The following is a 23,447-nucleotide window of genomic DNA, read 5'->3' as shown; positions in this document are numbered from 1 at the left end:
GCTTGAGTATTTAAAGGGGCAGATGACAACCTTATCTTAACCTTTAAAGGGATAGTTTACCCAAAAATTACAAACCTGTATGGATTTTTCCTTCTATGGAACACGTAAAAAAAACGTGTTTTGTCGGTCACAAAAACTCGTACAAGTTTGGAACAACATGACAGTGAGAAAAATTAATATGGATCTTAATTTTTAGCTGAACTAACCCTCTGGTGCTGCTCCAATTTTATTTATTCATTTATTTATTTATTGTTCCCAATGAAATGAATGTACTATATTTTAGTTTGATAATGTTTTATTTGATATTTTAAATTTTTAAGGGGATTTCATGGTACTAAATTATATTTATGAAATAGTTATTATCCATTCATTATTTATTAGACGCTTTTTGAGCATAGACCTGAAAATTAAATTTACAATCTTGAATGCTTTGGAGCACAGATTACATTTGGTATCTTTATAAATAAACCACATGGCAGACAAAAAAAAGAAAAAAAAAAAACTTGAAACTAAAAAAAAAAAAAATAGAAGTGTATCATTATTACAAATGCACAAAAATACTTTTTTACAAATCTTATAAGAATTTTTTTCCAAAACTGAAAAAACAGACAAGGTCATTTTGACCACAAAACAGTAGAAATGTGACTTTTTTTCTGAACTATTTATCCTTTTCTAATCATGTCCATGATTTTTGTGTGTTCCCATAGGTAGTGCCAAAACCACTTTCGTACCATTCTGATGAAGTAAAAAAAAAAAAAAATTGGGTGGAAAAAAAACTAAATGTAAAATTTCAAAATGACTGAACAGCCAACAGCACCAGAGGGTTAACAGACATTTTGAATATTAGTAGTATAACTACTATGCTAATGTATCTGACTGTTGGAAAACCATAATCTCGACTGTGATAGTCATCTGAGATGTTCTCCAGAATTGCACATGAATGAGTTTGTTCTTTCGTAGCCTTTTCGAGAGTTAGAAAATTAAGTTGCCGTATGGACGCGTCTCATCTTGTGTTCCTGGCCTTCACCCTGGTTTCCCGTGTCCTCCTGAATGAGCTCCACGAGCAGATCCTGTAGCTGTTTTCTCACGGCCCACATATGCTTGGCGTCCTCCCCGCCGTCTATCTCAGCGCACTCCTGCACGGCCCGCTGCAGCTCCACCTGCAGGGGGAGCCCTGCTTTAGCACCGAGCAGCGTGGGAGAAAACCAAGGCCTGAAGATCTTCTCACAGATCACCTGCAGAGAGACAGAAAGAGAGAAGCATGACAGCTATCGACCCCAAAGGGAAAAGCATGGGTATGGATGAGGGAAGCGGCCATTAGCGCCATCCTGGTCTCGTTTCATCATCTCCAGAGCAATCATCAGCCATATTCGCTATGCGTACCGTTTGAAAGCGATGGTCTCCTTGACCCAACGGCCTGAACATTACAAAGCCCTCATTGTTCTGAATGGCAGGCCATACAATGGGAAGGTAGAGGTCACCAAGGGTTGCGTTAAGTGATCGGGAACGGAGAGATGGGCTCTGTCTCAGCCACCTGTGGCCCGGACTCGTCTGTTAGCTTGTTCTCCTTAAGGGAGCTGGCACTGACAGCAGGTGATGACTACCAACAAACCGCAACGAACAGATGAAAGACGTCGCGTGACTGCCGCAAAGTATCTTATGGAGAACTGAAACCTGCATTTACTGGTAATGGTGGCGGCATTCTGGAAAACAGTATTTATTTTCTTCTTATTTCATTGCAAATAGTATTTTCATAACTTTGCTCACCGATGTTGTACAGTATGCTTGAACCTTTTTTTCACTAAGGTGAGGCAAAATTAAAAAGGTAATTGCGACTTTATTTCACAATTCTGATTTCTTCTCAGAATTTATATAAACAGAATTCTGGGGAAAAAAGAGGTAAACTTTTGACATATCAAAACTGCAAGAAAAAGAACTGTTAAAAAAGTAGCAAATAAATTTAATTGTGGCAGCATTCATAAAAATAGTTAAATAGTTACTCTGTTTACGGTCATCTGTCTCGAGTAATTTCATTGCAAATAGTAGCTTTGGAACTTTTTTTCCCTAATGTGGCACAGATCTGTTTTTATGGAAGCTTATTTCCACCACAGAACCTTTTATTTTGCAATTCTCAGTTTACAGTATATCTCACAATTCTGACTTTTTTTCTCAGAATTACATCGCAGTATAACTTAAGTGGTATAGTCACAATTTTTTTTGTCATAAAAACACTCAATTACCTTTTATAAATATTATTTTTAATTAACTTAAGTGGTATAGTCACAATTTTTTGTAATTTTCACTCGGTGTGGCTTAATTTTTATTCTTAATGTAATATAAGTTTTGAAAATGTTTAATCTGAATCAATAAAACTAAGACTGCCGCTGGTGAACATGCCAGTGTAGGGTGTTTCTCACATACGGGTCAGTCTAGAAACATCTGATATGTGCTATGTTTTTTAAAAAGTCATGTGAACAACCTCTCAGAAAAATTTGAAAACTGGAATTGTTGGTTTGCAGTTTGAATACAGCCATTTTTTTTTTTTTATAACGATTTATTACACAAACGTCTAGCTAGTTGACCGTAGCCACAACTGATGATGATCTGTTACTCGCGCTTAATATAAGGAGCTCCCTTTATTCGACCCTGTTAACCCCCATTGTGTCATTAATCACAAATCAAACCGATACCCTACACCCTTAACATTAACCATTAACAATCAACCAATCCTCCCATTCATCTTTTCACAGCTTTACAGCTGAAGAATGATTGTCTCCTCCGGCTATTTTACTGGTATTCCTTTGTGACATTTTTCCAAAACAAAGTTATTTTCTTTCCACTTTCAGCACCTTATCACATAATTGCTAACCATATCATACGCCATAAGATTATCGAATGCTAAAATATAGAAGAATAAAAATTACACATTGCAGAATAATGAATGTCTCACTCACCTGAAGGTTACTGTTTTTGCGTTTCGGCCCACATCTGTTTTTAGCTTTATCACACTTGGAAATGCAGTCGAAGAAGTTGCAGTCATTGTCGCTGGTGCAGTTCTGCTCAAAAAAATCCATGTCCACATCTATAGCCACCACCTGACCAGTGAAAAACAAAATAATAATCATATATATATATATATATATATACACACACACACAGCGGGGTCACATAATATATATATAACATATATATATATATAAATATACACACACACACACACACACACACACACACACACACACAGCGGGGTCACATAAATAATCTGGTATTGAAAATCTAATTGAAATCTAGAAATAAAAAACAAGAAGAAGAGGCTGCAGAAAAATAACAAATTAAAAGAATATATAATATTCTGCATTATTTTTTTTAGGACTCTAATCAACTAAGAGACAATTTTCTGACAAATTGACAAGCGTCTTTGTATATGTCAGATGTTCCTGCTTACATTGTAAAAAAATCAAATACTAAGACTTATAATCAAGATTAGATGAAACTGAAATTATACATTGATTTGTAATGAAAAAATATATTAATGATGTAATATATTTCAGATCTAGATAGATACTGTATACAAATCCTCTGTGGTCAGCTCTTAGACAAATAAGATGCAGTAGGCATTGACAAAGCTGTTCTTCTGTTGCCTCATGCTGAACTTTTTGTTCTATCTGAATATTAATAAGAATTTGTGAATGAAATTAACATATCTTTCTACATAACAGGACAGGACAGTCTGTGATATGGCCAAAGTGTTTACACAGCCAATACAGACTAGCAGAAATCTTCAGAAGAATCTTAAACGCATTTACAAAAATGGCATATGGTTGATCTGGCATTGATTGATGGTAGTCATAGCAACACAAGCTGCATGATGTCAGGTGTTGTTTACAGTGTGGTAGAAAAACCCATGAAACCCTCATTTATCTCAATCTCTTCGGCTCCGCTGGAACACAAATATCATTTGATGTATAGATCTACAGACTCTAAATATTAACCTTTCATCCGATTTTGAGTCATAAATATTTTAGTTCACATTATATTTTATCTTGCTTGTATAATAACTTGGCTTGTATTTGATGAACTCCACGTTATAATAATTAATATAATAAAACATAATAATCCATAATTCATAATCATCTAAACCTGGAATATTTGGACCATAACAAGCCCCAGGCAGCAGATTTATAAGGAAATCTTTGGAAAATGGAATTTCTCATTAATTGTATCTAATTCCTATAATACTTGACTATAAAAAAGACTGCAGAATAATCTAAGAACAATAATCTAATTATTACAATAACAATCTAATCTGATACTGGAAAGAAACATTGTTGAATATGTACTCATCTTTAATGTTTTAATAAGATTTGGATCCTTTAATTTAACTACATTCACATTGCAATAAACTGTGAACCACTTGCATTTACGTCCTTCTTAAATCTGTTTCATCACTTCATAGTTTTCTGATTAAATAAAATGATATGGCGGATCATTTGTAAGGTAGATCCACTCCTGAATGAGTTTGCCATTATTTTCATGACTATCAGCATTGTTTAACCAACTGGTTAAGGTGCCGAAAAGTTGAGAAATGCTCAACTTTAAGCAAATAAGAGATGAACATTAATGATGTCTATAACAAGTTTCACAAATTCTACCAAAAATGATGGTGTTTCTCGGTAATTACGGTTAAATTGTGGCTAAATACACAGTTTGGAGGAGAAATGTGCATTACTTCTGTCTAAGAGCATACATTTTCTAGTGACTAGTGAAGTGAAGAAATATGTCTATCCACAATAAAATTGTGTAACTTCCTCTGCTACATGCCACAATAAGAGCCAATCAATACATATTTGATGTATAATACTCTATGTTGGAGTGGGAGTTTTGAACCGTTTGGATTTCATTGATCTGATGTGCCTGTTGCAGGGTTTCTGCGGGTCTTAAAAAGTCTTAATTTGTCCTTCTACAATTTAAGGCTTTAAAAAGTCATAAACTGCATTGCAAAAAATCACTCTTCCTCAGTTTTCAAATACAATCTTGTTTTCAAATACAAATATCTAAAAATCCTTAAATCTTGTTTTTTTTTGAATAACAAAATCAAGTGAGTTTATGCTTACAAACTAAAAATCTGTCGATACTGTTTAAAAACAAACTTTTATTCCATTTGAATATAGTAGATTTTTCTGAGCCCATTGATGTTTGTTCTTGTTTTAATCACAAACTCAGTTCATTTTGTTCAATTTCTCAAAAAACAAGACTTCTGATCTTGTGTCATTTTGTTTCTCAAGTAAATATATCTTGATTGAAGAATCTTTAAACATTTGCACTGGAACACAAGCAAAAAATACTAATGACGTACATCACTTTTTTGCGGTGTGATCAAAGTGTTTGAAAAAGGAGCTATTCAAGCCTCAAGCTTTTTTTCCACCACTAAAATGTTTTTTTTTTTTTTTTTAAATCTATATTTTCAGACTTTTAAATGTTGCTAATACAAGTCATTGTTGCTCCCTAGACATTTACATTTAGAGAATATATTGACGTATTGTATTCCCTTTAATTTATGACTACAATTGTATTACTTGGTCTTAAAATTATATTAAAAGTCTTAAATATACCTTCATAAACCCTGCAGAATCTCTGCTGTTAAGTGTTTACTCACCGTCAGGTCCTTCCTGATAGCAAAGTTCTCTGGTTTGATATCACAGAGGTGTAAGTGGTGAGAAAAGTCATTCTCGAAATGCTCCACCATCTCTAGAAAGCTCAGAGCCACTCGGGGCACCATGTCTCTCGCGGTTATCATCTTCTCCTGTCCGCCCCAAGGGTTCGGAGAGGGGCTCAGCGTCAGCTCTTCCAATGAGAATATGTGCTGGTCCCACGCATGTCCGGCCGCCAAGTACTCCACAGCGTAAAAGTGACCACAGGAGCCTAGGATCTTGGCCACGTGGTGGGTTAAATCCTGCAGGACCCTGAGGAAGGTGTACTCCTCCTGCTGAAGGAGAGCCCAGAGCGAGGCCAGCTCCGCTCGCGAGTACGTCCGCTCGTTCTCCTTCAGCTTTTGGCCCCATAAGCGGGGCAACGTCAAGTTAGTTCCCGTCTCCAAGCCCAGAGAGTTCTTGATCTCCAGCGTGGCATAGAAGATGACATCCAGCGGCGAGAGCTCCTCCTCGCCTCCCATTCCTCCCGCTGTATCCTGGTACTCCAGCAGAGCTAAAGCCTCATAGGAGGAGAAGTTCTCCAGCTTTGACTTGAGAACGATAGGCACCCCACGCCAGCTGGCGGCCATGACCTTCTTGCCATTCTCGTAATAGAGACAGCGTTTGTATTCCACACGACCGGCCACGCAGAGGTCCTCGCAGAGGTCACCGGTCAGAACTCCCTGCTGATACTCGTCACACTGAAACAAAGACATTTTTCCCATTAGAAGACAAATGTGCACAGTGGTTGTGTTTCGGCGTCTATCAGCAGTGACTTAGACCCCATTGTCAAAACACCAAGCCATCATATATATATATATGATGGTTTTCTTTTCACAATTGCAAGATATAAACTCACAAGTCAGAACTGCATATTTTAAAGTCACTCACAGTTCTGATATTATTTCTTGCAGTAGCGACTATATATCTCGCAATTCTGACTTTATTTCTCACAATTATGAGTTTATATCTTGCAATTATGAGTTTATATCTTGCATTTTTGACTTCATTTCTCGCAATTATGAGTTTATATCTTGCATTTTTGACTTCATTTCTCGCAATTATGAGTTTATATCTCGCAATTCTGACTTTATTTCTCGCAATTCTGACTTTATTTCTCACAGTTATGAGTTTATATCTTGCATTTTTGACTTCATTTCTCGCAATTATGAGTTTATATCTCACAATTCTGACTATATTTCTCACAATTACGACTTTATATCTCGCAATTCTGACTTTATATCTCACAATTCTGACTTTTTATCTCGCATTTCTTACTTTATATCTCGCAATTGCGAGTTTATATCTCACAATTCTGACTTTATATCTCACAATTCTGACTTTATATCTCACAATTCTGACTTTATATCTCACAATTCTGACTTTATATCTCGCAATTCTGACTTTATTTCTCGCAATTACGAGTTTATATCTCACAATTCTGACTTTATTTCTCCTAATTGTGAGTTTATATCTTGCAATTGCGAGTTTATATCTCAGAATTCTGACTATATTTCTCACAATTACGAGTTTATATCTCGCCTAATTTGTGACTTTATTATCTCGCAATTCTCAGAATTCTTTATTTCTCACAATTACGAGTTTATATCTCGCAATTCTGACTTTATATCTCACAATTCTGACTTTTTTTTTCTTGCAGTTATGACTTTTTTTCTCACAATTACAAGTTTATATCTAGCAATTCTGACTTTATTTCTCCTAATTGTGAGTTTATATCTTGCAATTGCGAGTTTATATCTCACAATTCTGACTATATTTCTCACAATTACAAGTTTATATTTTGCAATTATGTGTTTATATCTTGCAATTCTGACTTAATTTCTCCTAATTGTGAGTTTATATTGCAATTCTGTGAAAAAAGTTAGAACTGCAAGTTTATATCACACAATTGTAAGAAAAAAGTAAGAGTTGTGACAGAAAAAGTCACAAATATTTTTTTTTTACTTTTATGCAATGGCGGAAATGGGCTTCCATAGTTTTCAACATTGATAATAATCAGAAATGTTTCTTGAGCAGCAAATCAGCATATTATAATGATTTCTGAAGATCATGTGACACTGAAGACTGGAGTAATGATGCTGAAAATTTAATTTTAAAATATATATTAAAACAGAAAACATTTCTTTTAAATTGAAATCATATTTCACAATATTACTGCTTTTACTGTAACTTTGGGAAATAATACAAATTTCATAAGATACAATTTAATATGATCACTTATTCTTTCAGTACAGGTCAGAATTATATTATATTCACAAAATTTATTTGAAACATTAAAGCAATTAATATGCAAGTCAAGTGTAAGTGTCAGCTTTCATAGTTTCGGTTTTTAATTCCGTCTCATATCACACTTATTGAATATGTGTCTATGTTGAGAAATGGCACCAATGCCACCTGTCAGCATATTTTACTGGCATGCAGTAAATTCACACATTTAATCTCGCAAAACAGTCTAATAATCATTTTATGCACGTTGTTAAAACAGCCCCGGTTTTACTCTTGCATCTTTCCTCTTTAACCCTCTCATGAAAAATGAGCTAATTACTGGTTGTTGCTGCAGTTTGCACATATATATGTCAGTTCAGGGGCTCCAGGGCTTCGGATGATTTGAGTTCCACAGAGATCACACTGCAAATCGTCCTCTGTCACCTTCCAGAGTAAACAGCTGTTATCTGGACTCAGTCCGGCTCTGGTCCGTCTCCTACAGAATCTGCATTGGCTTTAGAATGTTATCATTATCAATCATAATGGTTCGGTGGATGCTCTCCCATTACTTGCTTGTCCCCCTACATAAAATATAATCACACATTTGTATAAACTTGGCTAAAAATGGCAGTAATAACACTAGATTTTTGCATTCTCTGAAGACAATGTGAGCGAATGTCACTATGCCAACATCATGTGGATGTGGAAGTGTTATTGGTAGAGTAGAGGACTCATATTTTAGCTGGAAGCAATGGTTTGAAGTTAAAAATGTCTCAATAATGGATTTGTTTCTTACAAACATGCAGCTTATGGCATCATAAGATGTTCCTTGATGGACTGGAGGTGGTGTGGGTTGCTTGTGGATTATTGTGATGTTTTTATCAGCTGTTTGGACTCTCATTCTGAAATATTCCTTTAACAACAGTGTATTAAATTACCATCATGTGCACTTTTGAAAGTGAATTTAGCATTTTCCTAATTCTGATTGTGATCATGCATTTAAAGCAATCACAGACCATACTGAAGACAACTAAATCACTGTACACTTTCTCTCCAAAGACGCATATTATATCTGACGGTGTGAGTGAGTGAGTGAGTAATAATAATAGCCAGCATCAGTAATTACCTGAATTACTCCCAGCTGGTGGCTTTACCATGACAACATACTTGAATCTCAGCGGTCTGTTATCAACTCGACTGAGTCTAAAGATAGAAAGAGCTTCCTCCCTACAGACCCTCTCATGGGCCTCTCACGGTGTTTATGTGGGCCAAACACACATGTTGAGCTCTGTGGTCACTCCGAGGCTTCTGTTCTAGGCTTGTGGGGAGCTAAATTTTTAGTGCCAGCTAAATTTCCCACATATGTTTTAATTCCCAGACTTTGCTTCAGATGGGACAACAGCTCACGTTTGCATGTAAACTTTCCCACTGTGAGGCCCAAATCCACTGTATGTTTGTGTGTTCAGTATTGAAAGCACACTCACTGTGTTTAGAGATTTGAGAAATGAATGTGTGTAGGCAGGGAAAACTGAGGAGTGAGACTCGGCTCAGAGAAAGTGACTCGTTTGTTGTAAATCATGGCTGTGTTTGTTATCTAGTGGTTAGGATCACAAAAACTGGTCATTTTTTCCCTTCGGTTCAAGAAAGAAGATTAATTGCTGGATTTGAAAGTTCTCGGAACTTTGGCTAACGTTCCGGCAAGGTTCTCTCAAAATGATCAACAAATGTTTTCCAGTAACGCTGTGTTATTTCAAACTTATCTGGTCTTTAATCATGTTCAAAACATTAGCAAAAAAATGTATTTATATATATTTCATAGGACATTTTTCTTCTAAAACAGTTTAACTGGACGTACATCTAGAGGTTTTTTTTTTATTATTATTATTTTAAAATGTTACTAGACGTAGATGTTCAGGGAACATTCAAAAGTAAAGTTCCCATAATGTTTGCAGAATTCTAAAAATACAATGTTCCAACATTTTTTAATAAAGAATGACAAAATAAAGAAAAAAGTTTTTTTTTTGACATTTTGAAGGTTTAGAAAACATTCAGAAATAACTTTTTGAATAACTTATAACATACATTCGGTTGGTTTGGCACATCATGATGCTTTTAATCTGAATATATTAAATCCACTACAGTCATATTCGATAGTGATTATCTTTACATTATTTATTTATTTATTTTTTAAAGTTTGGTTGCATTGACTGAATATAATAATCTTAACATATTTAGGTAATTATTTTATTTTTGTTGTCATGGAAAAATCTACAACCAGTGAATACTTTTGGCTTAGTGACATACATGCATACTTTTAGTTTGGTGTCAGTGTGCATCATTTATCCTGTCGTGCTGTTGATAGTTACATATTTAGCACTGTTTGCATCAAGCATCACTAATACTATAGCTTATACTTAGAGTTGGTGATTTGTACAGCATTAAACCCTCTTACTAACTCATCCTGCACAGTTTGTGCGACAGACATGAATGATACCGCAACCCGTGTGTATTGCTGAAGGGAGGTGTGCTGTTACTAAGCAATTGCACTTCCATTTTTCACACACATATATTTTTCAGCTGGTGAAAAAACAGAAAACCCACACTCGCACATTGAAGAAGGGAAGATACTGAGCCATATCTAGGGAGCAGAAAACTAAAAGACTCTTGAGAGTCGCACCAGTAAGCAAGCACAACTCCAGCGCTGAGTGAGGACATGAAATAAGAGGGAAACAATATTTTCTTTATGCTTCTGAGCATGTAAGGTAATGATTAAACATTAGCCCCTTAGAGAATAGCAGTCTATTTCTATTGCCATCTGGCCTGAGCGCAGGCCAGTCCCGGCATGCCAAGAATGTCTGTATAGGCTGCTCTGGGTCACTCCATCATTTTCACTTTACAAGAAACTCACTAAAACTGGGATACAAAATGAGAAAAGGGCCTATTGTCTGCCGGTATACTCTCGTATGCCAATAAACACATACAGTGGCCCCAAAAAGCTCAATTTAAAAACATTACATTTTATTATATACAAAATATTAAATCAGCTGGGATCTGCAAACAAATGATGCTCAAATTACATGCTCAAATAATATTTCTTGTAACATTTTTCAGAGCCATTTTAATGTTGGAGTCAGGTATATTTTGAATAAGTTTTAATATTTTTAATCGGCAAGGATGCATTAAATTGATCAAAAGTGACCGGTTTATTTCTAATAAATGCTGTTCTTTTGAACTCATCGAAGAATCATGAAAAAAATAAATAAATTAAACATATATAAATATATATATATATATATATATATATATATATATATATATATATATATATATATATATATATATATATATATATATACTTCAGTGTGAAATCAGTATATTAGAATAATTTCTGAAGATCATGTGACTTCAACATTGATAATAATCAGAAAAGTTTCTTCAGTGTCAAATCAGTATATTAGAATAATTTCTGAAGATCATGTGACACTGAAGACTGGAGTAATGATGCTGAAAATACAGCTTTGATCACAGAAATCAATTACATTTTATTATATATTCACATAGAAAACAGATATTTTAAATGGTAATAATAATTCACAATATTAATGTTTTTACTGTATTTTTGGTCAAATACATGCAGGTTTGGTGAGCAGAATAGACTTTTGTAGCCCTTATATAAAGTATATGGCTGTATATCTGCAAATGAATATTTGTTCTCTCCAACAAATACAATTTCATATCTTGAAACTATCAAAATGACACATCTGAAGCATTAAACCTACTACAAAACAATTATCTTTCCATGAAAGTCCATCAAGTCAGTGGACCATGTCTACCCACCGCATGAAAGACCATCTGAGCTTAACCTTCACATTAGAGTATAAACAAAGCATGAAACCGACTCGAGAGCCTGCAGCAGCGCGCCACTGAAAGAACACTCATGCCAACAATTCTATTATACACAGGCCTGGTTGCACAGGTGACAGATGGCACCGCTGATTAAAAAAAGCTCTTGTGTAGTTCAAAGAGTATCTGCCCAAAGCTTCTCAGCCACATGCTGCCAAAACTATAAACAGTTTATTGTGTGAACATCCACCACTCTGCGCTGTTTATTGCAATGCTGAAGCCCTTAGAAAAGCTAACTGTTTAGGAGATTATCAGAATGTTTTTACAATTCATCAACTGAGAAGTAGGCTTTAGTGTTTTGAAGATGTACTGAATGATGGGCAAGGCACGTTTTCATAACTAAAACCTCCAGGATAAACAAATCAAAACTCTAAAGCTTATATTACACTTATTTGGAAGTCGCTCTGGATAAAAGCATCTGCTAAATTAATGCATGTAAACTAAATTTTGCCATCCTATTGATGACTGTTTTTCTCTCCTTGTAAAACAATGGATGTTACAGAATTAATGAGAGAGGTGTTTTGAATTTCAGTGTGAAATGGGAATAGAAGAAAAAAGAAATTCACAAATAATTACAAAGAAATGACAAGTAACACATCGAATTAAACATGAAAATGTTGAAAAGTAGAAAAAAAAAAAACTAAATATAATTTTATTGTAAAAAGTACTAAGAAGAAAAAATACAGTAGCAGCAAACACAAATCCAGGAAAAACTGTAAACATGCCTTCAGGTGCGTAGATCTTGATGTGTGCGGATCTTCATTCTTCTATATTTTACGTTTTACAATTATGTTACAGTGTACCTTTTGGCTGCGCAGGTTGAAAATGTTTTAGCAAAGAGTATGGGTTATTATCAGCTATTTAAAGAAAATCACACAAAATAAAATGATTAAATTAAAATATATTGTGTGGAATTAACTCCTTGTCCATAACTCTTTGTAGAGCCTTGAAGTGTGAAACCTGAACCAAAATGTTCTCATTAAACATCCCTGAGAATTTCAAATTGACTACGACCCAACAATTACAGCAGCCAGTCTGTTATTTTCACTTCATCCTCACTGCCAAAATGACATGCACCTCATAGTTAGTATCTCCACCCAGTCATCATTTGTATTCTGTTGGCTTGCAGCTGTTGAATCCAGTATAATATTTATCTTAGCCTGCTTAAATATTAAGAATTAGACGACTTTTGTGTCCTGATCGTAGATATTACAGGAGCAAAAAATGTAATTCACTCAGTATATTTCACATTCATGACAGTTAAAAAGATTGCAGCAGTCAGAGTTACTTCAAAAGTATGATATAAAATGAAATAGTTATATATATACACATACTTTGATATATATATATATATATATATATATATACATATATGTTTGCGTGTGTGTGTGTGTGTGTGTGTGTATATATATATATATATATATATATATATATGTGTGTGTGTGTGTGTGTGTGTGTGTGTGTGTGTGTGTTTTTTTTTATATATATATATATATATATATATACTGTATATCAGTTAATGTACTGTATCTAATCATTCATTATATATATAATTGTACTACACAGAACATTTGATGTTAGATTTACTTAAAAAAAAAAAAAAATCAAATTTCTTTTTTTTTTAAAACATCAGGTAACATTAAATTAAACATGAAATTTTGTAGAAAGTAGAAATTTTTATTTACATTTCTAAAAACTAAAAAAAAAAACTTTTTTTTACAGTTTCACATTTTAGTGTTAATATTATTTATAAACTTGGTGAGCCTGCTCCTGCCAACACATTCAGTTTTAGTAATGATAGTTTGCGTGCAAAAACTTTCCCATTAATTGATGCCAGTAATCATATTTCAATCCCCCTTTAAAGGCCACCAGGAATTTGCGGCTCCCAATGTGACAAAAAACAAAATGTTCTTTCAGCACTCACTTGACATCACATAATCCAGTGGCTCTAAAAGAGCTTTAGGTTTCCCCCGAGGAACAAAGCTTAAGCCTTTAATGGAGGCGCGTTTCTGCTGGTACCCATGATTCAATGCTTGACTGAATAATCCGATGAAATTCTTTGTGTGTCTTTTGGTGGAAGATTCATCAAAATCCCCTGAGATAGAGCTACAACTGTGACATGACAGCTGATTTGCTGATTGTATTGAATTATATTTTGAAAAATGTGCCAATTGATCTGTTGTTAAAGTTCTGTAGGACATTTGAAGTTTAAAGCAAAATACTACAGACGAACCGGTGTTTTTCGTGCACTGGTCAGTTTTGAGATTTAAACCTATTTTGCTTCTAGTGCAAAGACTGGTGAAAAGAAAGCATCCAAAATACACATGTTTATTTTATTACATTTATTTATCTATTTGTGTCTAATTCTAATAGTTAACTTGAAAGGCTGTGAGTTTACTTCAGAAGCATTTACATAAAGCAAACTTAAGAGTTATTTTGTTGTGTTTGTAATTTTGAGTAGTTTGTTTTTCTTTTTGAATTTCAAGCTTTAGTTATTTTAGTACATAAAGTTAAACTAAATAACTAATAAAAAGAAATAGACTTTTAAAAATTTTTATTTCAGTTAACATTTTAGTCTTGGTTAATATAACAACACTATTTTTACACAAGATTTTATTCCTAAAACATGGGGATTTTTCCCCCCGGCTATTGAAAGTATTTTCTGATTCATGCAATGAGGAAATAGAGGAATCCAAAATCCCCTCTTTAAAATCCTTTTCTAATATGTCAACAAAATGAAACCTGATTTTTGAACCTGGCTTTATCCACTGTTCAGATTCTGGAAGTGTATACAAATTAGTGCATAGTTGTTTGTATAAAGCCTCATTGGCATATCTAAACATAAAATTCCAGAAAGTATGTTGATCTCTATTAGTTAAAGTAGTCACCTTGTTCACCTCTAGTGTCTTCCCTTAATTTACAAATGCAGACAAATACTTTTTTATTTGCTCTCATCAAGTTGATATCCAGTAGTAGAGACTCCTTGATTAAATATCGAAAAGAACGATCGGCAAAGATAGCCTTACCACCCTCTGCAGGATCTCTTTGCTCTTGTCGTCAGTGCAGAAGTCAGAGAACATGTTCCTGTGCACGAACACCAGGCCGTTGAGGAAGAGCCACGAGGCCAACCACAGCAGGATGACCAGCAGAGCGCTCCTCCGGCACACCTTTACCCCCAGACACCTGAGGGCCCTGCGCAGGGACCGCCGCATCTGTCGGGACCCCCTTCGGCAGGAGCCCTCTGTTTTGCACTCAAGGATGAGGGAGTCTGTGGCATCTGTGGCGTTGTGGAGGATGTGCGCTTCGCTGCTCTCACTCGGGGACGGTGATTGCAGTTAACCTCCTCCTCGCATGCCTGGTCACGGCGCTCCGTTGCTGCACTGCCTCCTGTTATGTGGTGCGGATATCTCTCTCGGCTTCCTTCCTGCGTTTGTTTTGTGAATGAACGAGGCGAGCGCTGGAGTGTGAAGAACGCCTCAGAGTCAAGGCCAGACTTGCTCTGCCTCATTCAGTTACTCTCACTCTAGGCTCCAATGTGTTTTCACTCTGCCTCTGGCTCTCTCTTCCCTCTCTCTCTTCATACAACACTCCACCTTTTTTCCCTCTGCCTCCCGCCCCCTTCTTGAGTGCTTTCCTCCTTTGGGTCGCCTTCTTCTCTGTTTCCAAGGCAGCCGGGCCTTTCCTGACGGCGCACAGTGCCAGATCCGTCCCTTGTGCCAGACGTAGACCCTCGGATTATTCACTTGAAATCTGTTTGCATCAGGTGTAGCACTGCGAACAAAACAAGAAGCCGGCGTGTAGCAGTATTAATGGTTATTTGATTAGGGACAGATTCTCTCACGGTGGTAATGCCCACATATTTGATTTGCTATCGCTGCTTGAGGGCTGAGCTTGCAGTTCTGCCGGTAACAGCAGCGGTGGGAATCTCAGCGGTCGTTTTTTCCTTCGATTGCAGGAGCAGCCGCAGGTGAACAGAATCCCTAATCACTCGCCTCATAAAAGAAAGTGCTTTCTAGCCAAGAGCGAGCATTGTTCATCTGTTTTATGTGTTTTTCTTTAAATCTAGACACGTCGGAGACAAGTGTCTCGGGTTACTTTAATTGCCAATTAGATAGCCTTGTGCACTCTGTGAGCGATTGTGTCTTCAAACATATTTATGCTATCAGCAAATCACCGATACTCTTCAGATCTCCTGCGCTTTCTCATAGTCTGTGAAGCGCTGAATGAGCACATTGTTTGCACATGGACTTGTATTTGTTTTCACCTTCAGGGGCTTGCTTAAGGGCTCGTATGAGGTCATTTGGATGGTAGTTAAGTTGTTGAATGACCGTTCAAATGATTTTTAAGGTTTTTGAATGTTCATCAAGGCTGCATTTATTTGATCAGTAAAAATGGTAATATTGTGAAAAAAATTTAAATTTTTAAAATAGCTGTTTTCTTTTTGAATATATTGTAAAATGTAAATTATTTCTGTGATGTGCAGCTGTATTTTCAGCATCATTCCTCCAGTCTTCAGTGCCACATGATCTTCAGAAATCATTCGAATATGCTGATTTGCTGCTCAAAAAACATTTCTGATTATTACCAGTTTTGAAAACGGGCTGTGATGTATTCTATTTTTCAGGATTCTTGGATAGAAAGTTTGAAGTAACAGAATGTATTTACTTTAATGCATCCTTGCTGAATAAAAGCATTTATTTACATATAGTATTGTTTGTAAAGCAATAATTATGGTCTGAGAAATATATAAACAACACAATTTTAGAGGTCACAGAAAAAGCAAACTGAGTTTTTTTTACACAAAGTTTAATCCTGCCATCTTGTGGTTCTTTGATACTGTTACACACAAATTTACCATCACTCCCACAGACGCTGCATTAGATGCAAGGGTAATATAATAATATAATATTGTGTTATAAATGTGCATGCATAAAGAAAGAAAGAAAGAAAGAAAGAACTCATCCTCTCCTTTCAGGGTTTTTATGGTTCTCTGGTGGTGTTCTGAAGCAGCTTTGGTACTTGAATCATTTCTCCATTATTCCAAGGCATTCTAAATCTTTACCGGTCTCTGAAAAAACATATAAAAGTCTTTATTTCAAGAATATTGCTCAGTCTGTTATTAGAACTGGTAGGATTACTGATACAGCAACATATGGTTAATGATGGCATCAGTGCCTATATGAATATTTACTATAAACACTGAGCTTCTCCTCGTAGGCTAATACATTTGCATTGCTTCAGAGATTTTTCTTTGGGTTTGTTCATAATAAGTGCTGCTGTGTTGTGATAATCTCTTATTTTAACTCTTATTTTAATTTTTATTAAACTGAAACTGTCTTTAGTGAGCAATCTTGTGTTCAAAAACAGCAAGATGATGAGCTGCAGGATGGAAAAGCTTGTGTTTGTACGCTGTTGGACTGTTTTGAGCTTGAAGTACCATACCATATCATATAAACACAGTGCTTGTGGATTGTCACTAGAGGATGAATTAAAAGATGCTGCTTTGCAGGAGGGTGTTTTACTGTTCAGACGGTCAAATAGTGAAAGTACTGCACATCTCTCTTTAACTCAAGACCAAAACTCCCATTTGAATGTGGCTCAATGGATCATAATTTCTCAGCCATCAAACGCCCCCTGGTGGAAGACATCAATAACAGCCCAGAACACTTTTACCATAATTTAGTTTTAGGTTTTTATCACAAAGGAAATTTTAAACGACTAAACATTTTTTTTAACAGTTTTTAACCTGACATAGCACATTTCTGCATGTGTCCTCTTTTATTTTAGTATACAGTAGTATCTGAGATGGACTATTGATGTGTTCTAAGGATGTTTCCAGGCAGTTAATTTAAAATAAAATTAAAAAATGCTTATTACAGGAATAGTATACTTTATAAAAATTTACTTAAGTGTGACCTGAATGTAAAGTTTTATATACAATTAAATTAAAATGTTTTATAGTTTAAATGTGTATTAAATGAAATTTTATTAAATAAAATGCTTTTTAAACCACTTATTAGTTCTTATCTTTATATGTAATATATCATTATTATTTATTTTGTTTTTAAAATATGGTTAAAGTGCATTGCTGCATTTATGGAAAACTAAAGTATTTGTCATTTTTCTAATAGGTTAACTTTATATGTAGTATCAAATAACACACTACAGTTAAAATGACAGGTGCATTAATATTTTATTCAACATAAAAATAAGTACCAAGTGTAATTAGTATGTTATAAAACATAATGATTTGTAATGTCATGAAAGTGTCTCTTTAAAGTTGCAGTACATGAAAAGCTGGCAATACAGCCCAGCTCTGTTGTTGACAGATAGCAATAACTGTCCTTTTAGCACAGGCTTCTGTCATTGTTTTCTCTTTTTGACTGCAAACGATGATAGTAATTTAGAACTTTACAGATTAAAAGTAGCAATTGACATGACAAGTGTATTGCGTTGTGTAATGCCAGACCAGGTGCAGAGAGCCAGCAACCAATGCCATGCCATGAGGGTAGAAGAGCCGAGTACAAGCGAGAGTGCAGAGATGGACTAGCTCCCACTGGCAAACCCCTTGTGGTTTGACGGTTGTCCCACTGCACCCAGTGGTTTGATGGGTTGAGCTGAATTTTCTGCGGCTTGGGACCCGCTGACCGACTTAGAAGAGGGATTGGATTTGTGGGTGTGGATACCTGACTTGCCCCCAATCTTTCTCCTCAGTGTTTCAGAGCCCTTAGACAACTCCTGTTTCCTCCGTTCCCCCGTCTGTCAGAAAGAAGACTCAGGAGTTACTAAATATTAGCCCGCCGAGAGGGGGGTCCGTTCCTGTGTGTTAGTTTTTTTCTTTATTTATCCATGAGAGGGCCCCGATTCCTGAGTTTAGCCTACGAGAGGGGTCTCCGGTTCCTGAGTTTAGCCCAGAGAGGGCTCTGTTCCTGAGTTAGCCCATTGAGGGGCTCCTGTTCCCTGCCAGCAGAGAAAGGGCTGCCCGGTTCCTGAATTCAGCTACAAAGAGGACTCCAGTACCCTGTCCGCCCAGAGCAGGGCTCCTGTTTCCATGTCCAGCTCAGAGAGAGACTCAGTTCCAGAGTTCAGCCCTGTTGTTCCCCTGTCAGATGATGGTGAGTGGGGGTAGTGCAGAGGGGTTTCTCCTGAAGTCCACTATCCTCTTCAATGTTATTGATGCGTGGTTAACAAACCCCCCCCCCTCGGAGTCGAGTTCAACGGAATACTGCTTGGTTGAGGCATTTTTCTCTGATAACACCGAAAATATACCTAAATTTACACTTGCAGTTTTGGGGGGGATCATAACGAATAAGAGCCATAATTCAATAGTCGATCTGTTAAAGGGGCTACTTGTATTTTGCATACACACAGTGAACAACAACAGAAACTGGTGCACATTTGACAAATCTACAGAAAACAAACAAGTGTTGCGCTGTCTGCAGCCTCCTGTCTATGGTGATCTTCATTTTTAGAAAATCGCAGTCAATTAAAAGAACTTTCTATGTGAGGTAAACAAAGGTCGTAAACACAGATGATTTTCACCTCAGTTTTAAGCAAAAAATTCTAGGCTACAACAGGTCCATGTTTGACAGGTCTTGTGAACAAATTTGCTGTATGTGTTTTATGACCTTATTTTCAGTGACTTCAAAAATTAATTTTTTCACTACACCACACATAAACGTCTGTTTTCTCACAAAAAGCACAATCATTGTACATACATGCTATTCACATTATTATTTGTTATGCCCAGTTCTTGTACTTGATTACAGTGTGTATTAGGCTTTAAGCCGATGTATATGTTTATAAAGCAACTGAAACAAAAAAAGCACAAAAGTCAGGAGATTGTCAAAACTTCTCCAGGCCCCCAAAACCCCCTAGACCTACAGAGGCGTTAAGCTCCACGATTTATTAAGACCTCGGCACACAGACCAGCCCAGCTGCATCATCTGCAAACTTCAGCTCAGTCATGCTTGACAGAAGAGACAAGAAGACACTAGCATCATCTGCAAACTACAACGACAATAGAAGCATAAAAGAGATAGTTCAGAAGAGGCATTTATTAAACATTTGTACAACGCGAAGAGCAAGTACCGAAGTATGAGCGAAAAAAAACTGTATTCTGGACTCCATTCGTTATAGTCATGCTGTATTCATTGTTTATGAAGAAAAGGATGATTAGTTGTGAAACGATGGCATTTATGAAAATACAGTGAAATATAAGAGTTATAAAATCCACCTGTCATCAACACTTAATAGCTTACAAAAAAACTTATGTCTGGTGTTTCCATCATGTTTCTAAATTCTGCATGAAACATACACTATATGATCCCCCGGATTTGTAGACCATCATGGCAACTACTGCCAGGACACAACACACCACAAAACAAAAACAAGGTTCAGGCGGATTTGTAGACCATCATGGCAACTACTGCCAGGAGACATCCGGCCACAAAAACAAGGTTCAGGTTCAAGCTTGGGCTGATAGCATCTGGAAATTAATAAGGGACATTAGCAGTTAAAACGTTATCTTTTGATTACAAAATCCACATAAACGTCCAAGTTAGGACATACCAGTAAATGATGCGCTCCTCCTCAGCTGCAGGGGTCCCTGGGAGATGAAGTGGCTTTCAGTCTGGATGGCAGCTTCTCTTTTGTGAACATGTGAGGGCTGGTGACTTGGTAAACATTGGGCTGCTGATTTTTTAACAGTTTTATCAACCCCACATCTGACATAGATTGACCGATTGGATTGAATTAATTTGCTGGAAAATGGCACTGCTGTCAAAGCATTTCATTGGACACAAATGCTGTCCAGTTAAAATGTTTTGACATCTGCAATGAAGTACTGTTTATGTTTAATTTGGAAATTTTTATGAGATCAGTTACAAAAGGAATGTGTGAAGATATACTCTGATCAGGCATTACAAATACGTTCCCAATGAGATCTGAGAGTAATCGGGTGTAGCATAACACTTGATGTCTAAAATCTCTGCTGTTAAATTGCAGCTTTACAATAAATGATACTGACTTAATTTGGAATGTGCGAGTATGTTACTGACTGCTAAAGTAGACCATTCAAACTCTGTGTTTCCCGTGCCACACATAAATTTGACCACTTTAAATTAAAATATCATTATATAAAACATAAGGCTTTTTAATTGATGCGGAGTGAATTTATACTTACCCATTTGTGATTATGGGTTAAGAGATGGGATAATTGTGTTATCATAGGGTCTATCTACACAGGATTCAATGAAGACCTCAGTGTTCTGCACAACATTGACAGGGGAGATCTCCATGTAGAAGGTATGTCCCACACTGTACTCCAGGCTGATTAAACTCGAACTGATAGCTGAATGAGCCGAAGCCTCTCTCTGTGAAGTTAACGGCTGGCCTGTGAGCATCAAACCTCATGGTGATGCGGCTCTTTTTCTGGTACTTGAAGATAACTTCAATTTCGAATACATTTTTCTTAGTTATGATGAGGTTTGGATTATCAAAAGTAAAAAAAATTTTCTTGAAGAGATGTTCACCAATCTCCTACAAAGAAACAAGTATAAAAGTAGTTTAGGTGCAAGTTTTTATTATTTATATTCATTAAACCCCATTGGCTCTTTCTATTGACACTGACATTGTGTTCTTAGTGCAGGTCACTTGTGCTCTTGGACCTTGAACAAATACAGAACAATCACAAGAATGTTGATGTATAAACTTGCTGTGGTAATTGGTCTTACCAGTATTACCCAATTTTTGGCTGTACATAGGCTCAGCCTCAGACATCACGCACACTGACCATTGGCTAAACGTCTGATGCACATGGGACATAAAAGTGGAAACACTTCAGGAGTGTCGAAGTTATCATCGGATTGGTTGATTTCCAGGAGATGTGTGTGTCGCGTTCCTTAACATTCCACCTGGAAACAAAGATGACTTGACGCTAAACCCACGCAGTTTATTTTTGTTTTCATTTTGAAAAGCCTGTTGTCTTTGCTATTTACCTGACATTACGCTACAGAGGCATTTCATACACAATGGTAATTCAAAGTGATTTACATAAAAGAAAGTAAAATAATCATGAAAGAAAAAAATAATAACAAAGTAAACTATTGAAACATTGATTTAAAATGAATTTTAAACAGTTAAAAATAGAAAATGATTTTACATAAAACACTGTGCAATCAGTTCGGACATCGCACAGTGCTCATTCAATAAATGCACAACTAAACAGGTGAGTTTTGAGTCGAGTTTTGAGTCTAGCTTTAAAAGTGGCTAATGTTTTAGCACATCTGATCTCTTCTGGAAGATGATTTCAACTACGGGCGGTATAATAACTAAAAGCAGACTCCCCTTGTTTTGTGTGAACCCTTGGTATTTCTAACATACCTGCAATGTATTTCAGTCCTAGGTCATTGAGTGATTTATAAACGAGTAAAAGTACTTTAAAATCAATCCTAAATGTAACTGGAAGCCAGTGTAAGGACCTGAGGACTGGTGTGATATGCTTAGATTTTCTGGTTCTAGTCAGAATCCTAGCAGCAGCGTTCTGGATGAGCTGCAGCTGTTTAATGGTCTTCTTGTGAAGGCCTGTGAGGAGACCATTATAATAGTCCACCCTGCTGGCGATAAAGACCATGAAACAAGTTTCTCCAAGTCTAGACTGGAAACAAAACATCTAATTCTTGCAATGTTTTTAGATGATAGTATGCTAATTTAGTTACTGCTTTGACATGACTACTGAAACTAAGGTCTGTCTCCAGAATCGCACCAAGTTTCCTGACTTGATTTTTAGTTGTTTGACCCCTAGAGTCAAGGTATGCATTCACCTTGAGAACTTCATTTTCCAAATGCAATGACTTCAGTCTTTTCATTGTTTAACTGAAGAAAGTTCTGGCACATCCAACTATTAATTTCATCAATACATTGGCAGAGGGAGTCAATGGGGCTGTAGTCATTTGGAGATAAGGCTAAGTAAATCTGAGTATCATCAGCATATCTGTGATAGGCAATTTGGTTCTTTCTTATTATTTGACTTAATGGGAGCATATACAGGCTAAACAAGAGCGGTGCAAGAATTGAGCCTCGTGGGACTTAGACTTAGACTTATGCTCTTCTATACTCACATAATAACTACTCCCTTCTAAGTATGACCTGAACCATTTGAGTACCATCCCAGAAAGCCCGACCCAGTTTTCCAGTCTCTCTATTAGTATGTTATGATCGACAGTGTCAAATGCAGCAATGAGATCTAGCAATACCAGCACTGATATTTTTTGAGTCAGAATTTAAGCGAATATCATTTATTATCTTAATGAGTGCTGTCTCTGTGCTGTGATGTGTTCTCGGAAACCAGATTGAAAATTGTCCAGGTATCCATTTTGAGTTTAAGTATTTGTTCAGCTGATTAAAAAAAACTACCTTTTCTATAATTTTGCCTATAAAAGGAAGATTTGATATTGGTCTATAATTGCTCAAAATCGTGTTATCAAGATTGCTCTTTTTCAGGAGGAGGGGCTTAACAACTGCAGTTTTTCAGGGAGTTTGGAAATGTCCCAGAAAGAAGTAAGGCTTTCACCACTTCTAAGAGATCTGCTTCTAAACAGTTAAGGGTAACACTTTATAATAACGTTG

At 36.2% G+C, this 23,447-nt stretch overlaps 1 protein-coding gene across 1 annotated transcript; it reads right to left on the bottom strand.

Moving 5' to 3' along the window:
* Window positions 1-980: 980 nt before the first annotated feature.
* Window positions 981-15,965, bottom strand: dipk1c (divergent protein kinase domain 1C). Its single transcript, XM_042714885.1, has 4 exons — window positions 14,846-15,965; window positions 5,657-6,391; window positions 2,955-3,095; window positions 981-1,235 (listed from the first exon to the last, which is right to left on the bottom strand). The coding sequence occupies exons 1-4, from the start codon at window positions 15,029-15,031 to the stop codon at window positions 981-983; spliced, it is 1,317 nt and encodes a 438-aa protein (XP_042570819.1). The 5' UTR covers window positions 15,032-15,965.
* Between the last annotated feature and the right edge of the window lie 7,482 nt (window positions 15,966-23,447).

This window comes from Cyprinus carpio, chromosome A24 (genome assembly GCF_018340385.1).
Source record: "Cyprinus carpio isolate SPL01 chromosome A24, ASM1834038v1, whole genome shotgun sequence".
Lineage (NCBI taxonomy): Eukaryota > Metazoa > Chordata > Actinopteri > Cypriniformes > Cyprinidae > Cyprinus > Cyprinus carpio.
Note: the sequence above shows the minus strand (reverse complement) of the source record. Positions and strands in the feature narration are given on the sequence as shown.

Excerpts from the sequence above, each read along its gene's own strand:
- dipk1c (XM_042714885.1), bottom strand. The coding sequence starts at position 15,031 with ATGCGGCGGTCCCTGCGCAGGGCCCTCAGGTGTCTGGGGGTAAAGGTG. Across the intron at positions 3,096-5,656 it reads CTATCAGGAAGGACCTGACG|GTGGTGGCTATAGATGTGGA; the intron begins GTGAGTAAACAC and ends TTCACTGGTCAG. Across the intron at positions 1,236-2,954 it reads GCAAAAACAGTAACCTTCAG|GTGATCTGTGAGAAGATCTT; the intron begins GTGAGTGAGACA and ends GTCTCTCTGCAG.